Raw genomic sequence first — 3461 nt, 5'->3', positions numbered from 1 at the left:
GTTTTGCCGCTTTACAAGCTTCCAGACTTTCCATGAAACTTCATCATCTGCTTCAATCTGTCTTAAAACACCTGCAAGTGTATCTGTCCCACAACTCTTGCACCGTCTGTCCACACATTCAAGTTTGTGAAACTTTGCGCCCTCCTCCTTTCCACAGAGTGTTTGCTCGATGACTTCTAGTTCATTTTTGAACTTCAACTCTTTTTGACCCTTTTTGTCTGCCAGCTTAGTTACAGCCTGCAGCTTTAGTTTAGCGTTTTCACAGTATTCACAGAGACACTGGAACAGTTTTTTTGTTTCTGTGGAAGGACGTTTTTAGGTCTCAGTTTACAAAATGTAGAGAAAGACGATGACGTCTCAGGGTTTTCTTATGACATCTCAGGGTTTTCTTCCTTCCAAACACTGTATGCTGATGACATTAATGTGCGCATGACATACTTTTCCTGGAGGTCTTTCAAGCACTTCTTGTTTGGAACACAAGCCGACACCTCTTTGTAGAAGTCTTGTATAGACTGAACAATGTTAACTGGCATACAATCTTTTCGCTTTTTGGTCTTTGTCATGCATCCTTTGCGAAGATATTTTTTTGCACTCCTGTGGCTCTGCACATGAATTGTTGAAGCCCATACTTCTTTTTGACGCCTTGAGCCAGTGATCTCACAAGTACTTTTCTCTCCATTCGCTTCTTCTTTGATTTTCCTTTTAGTCCTTCATGGGCATCTTTTATGACGTCCAGTACTTCATTTAGTCTTTTCTTTGCTGTTGGTGACTCAATACCCTCACTGTGCAGAACCTTTTTCTTTTTAGGTGTAGCACTTTTAACCAACTGAGATACAATTTTGCCATATCGATGGGGTGACTTTGGTAGGTTTTGTTTGGCTCTATAGACTGCCTTTCGCAGAGCTTCACTTGACATTGGTGAAGTGGTACTCGAGCTTGGTGCATTCTTTTTCTCCGTACTCCTTTTGGCTTCTCTTTGTTTCCGTTTGGAGGCAGAATCTTTCTCTCTCCTCCTTCTCTTTTTTTGTGAGGAAAGAGACCTGCGTTGTGCGGGCAGTTGCATCACGTCTCCGACGAGAAAACATAATGATTTTTATGTATCTCGACGACTGGCTGATAGTGGGAAAATCAGAAGGCCAGACTGCTCAGAATTTGAGGGATACTTATACGTTGACAACGAGGCTAGGCTTCATCATCAACGAAAAGAAGTCCCACCTAATCCCATCCTAGGAAATCACTTTCCTGGGAGCAGAGATCGATCTACGCAGGGGCATATCCATTCAAGTCGCTCCAGCCCGAGCTTGGCTGAAACTTCTAGGGTTCATGGCCAGCTTAGTGGACCTGGTTCCATGGTGCAGACTGAGGATGCGTCCTTTGCAAATGCATCTTCTGGCACATTACAGACCAAAGACAGATCCAATCTCTCTATTGGTCTCGATCAACGATGTCATTCGGCCACACCTTCGGTGGTGGATAATGGAACAGAACATTCGGTGCGGACGGAGCTTCCCCACAGGGGATCCTCACGTCATAATCTCCACCGACGCCTCCAATGAGGGCTGGGGAGCCTCCCTTCCCCCTCGACAAGCTGCAGGCACTTGGGACGACAACACTCGGTCCCTACATATCAATGTTCTAGAACTCCAGGCTGTAGTCAATGCCCTACACCACTTTCAAGCAGACGTAGTGGGTCGGTCTGTTCTAATCAAGACCGACAACACGACAGTGGTAGCATATATCAACAAACAGGGTGGTACAATATCACCCCAGCTGTGCTACTGGACTTGGGAAATGTTTCAGTGGCTAATCAGACACAAAGTCGATCTACGTGCCATTCACATTCCTAGTGCGGAAAACGACATAGCGGACTCTTTCTCCAGGGGCAAAGTAGTTCCCACGGAGTGGTCATTGAACAGGAGGATCGTACGTCAGATCTTCTCAATCCTAGGTCGTCCACACATAGACCTGTTCGCCTCAGCAGTCAACACTCAGCTCCCGGTGTTCTGCTCAAGAGCCCATCATCCTCATGCATGGGCCTCGGACGCAATAGACTGGACAAACATGTTCGCTTACGCCTTCCCCCCAATCTCAATCCTTACAAAGGTCATCGGGAAACTGGAGAGAGACAGGTGCAAGATGCTGCTGATCGCCCCCTTTTGGCCGCGTCAGCCCTGGTTTCCGCGACTGGTGAGGCTCCTAGTGGGCTCCCCTCTAATCCTCCCAGATCGTCACGACCTACTCGTTCAACCTCAGTCCCGGTTCCGACACCCATCTCCGGGAGATCTCCACTTAACGTGCTGGCCACTGTCAAGCGTGCCTACCGAGCAGCAGGTCTTTCTGAAGACGCTGCAGCTCTGGCCGCAAAGGGACGTCGTCTCTCAACACGACAAATCTATGACAGTCGATTACGACATTATAGTAGGTGGTGCGCAGAACAGGCTGTGGATCTGCTCTGTGCTTCTTTAAGTCATTGTTCAGAGCCAATTTGTCAGTTGGAACGATACGAAATTATCGATCAGCCATAGCAGCAGTTCACAGAGGCTTCGCTGATGGCTCATCTATCTCCTCTAATGTTGCAATCACTAACCTACTCCGGGGAATGTTCAACGAGAGACCTACAATCCGGAAACTGGTCCCATCCTGGGATCTAGGTCAGGTCCTGAACATTTTGGCCAAGGCTCCATACGAGCCCTTGGGCCAAGCACCCCTCATTCATGTATCTATAAACACACAAACACACAGTTTTTTTTTTTTTTCGTTTCTTCTTTTTTCTCGTTTCCTTCTATTCTTTGGTCGACCAACTTTTTATTCTTAAATATTGCTTTGTCTTTCTCTTGTTTGCTTTATACCCTAACATTAAAAGAATCATGAATTATATATTGAACATAAACATGCATCGAAGTATTTACAATTATTTACAATAAATAATTAGTTAAAATATACACTTAGAATAATTAGGTAAAAGTATACCCATATGAACAGTCTCCTAAAATGTTAACATGTGAAATCAAATCTCAGAAACAAACGCCGAGGGAATACACAATTACGCAGACATTAAAAATCTCCTAAGATGATTACATGTACAAGCAAATCCTAACAAAATTGAGATTACTATTTTGAGTTTTTTCATTGATATAAATGAATTTACCACAATAACAGAATCCAAACAAACCTCTAGATCAAAGGGACAACTTTCGTTTTGGGGTTACAATATTACATTCTTTCATTTCATGTTTTGTTTCTTTCTTCTTCTTTCTTCTTCTTTTCTTTTCTTTTCTTTTCTTTCTGGTTATTTCGTGTGGTCCTTGGAGCCCTATAGGTCCAAGTACGTTGTTGTAACTCCGTCTGCTGCAACCTTCCTCTTTGGATACAGGTAACTGAAAGCAGTTTTTACCTGTGTATACGTATGCATCCCGTCCTCCCTCATCCGGAAACCGCGGTTGACACATTCCCCGGCTTGC

At 44.6% G+C, this 3461-nt stretch overlaps 1 protein-coding gene across 1 annotated transcript; it reads left to right on the top strand.

Moving 5' to 3' along the window:
* Positions 1-1476: 1476 nt before the first annotated feature.
* On the top strand, positions 1477-2466 carry LOC119727792. Its single transcript, XM_038199856.1, has one exon. It carries the CDS (start codon positions 1477-1479, stop codon positions 2464-2466), a length of 990 nt encoding a protein of 329 aa, XP_038055784.1.
* Positions 2467-3461: the final 995 nt, after the last annotated feature.

The sequence above is a fragment of the Patiria miniata genome, unplaced genomic scaffold (genome assembly GCF_015706575.1).
Source record: "Patiria miniata isolate m_02_andy unplaced genomic scaffold, ASM1570657v1 HiC_scaffold_20, whole genome shotgun sequence".
In the NCBI taxonomy this organism is placed as follows: domain Eukaryota; kingdom Metazoa; phylum Echinodermata; class Asteroidea; order Valvatida; family Asterinidae; genus Patiria; species Patiria miniata.
This window is presented reverse-complemented; position numbering and strand designations above follow the sequence as displayed.

Excerpts from the sequence above, each read along its gene's own strand:
- LOC119727792 (XM_038199856.1), top strand. The coding sequence starts at position 1,477 with ATGGAACAGAACATTCGGTGCGGACGGAGCTTCCCCACAGGGGATCCT.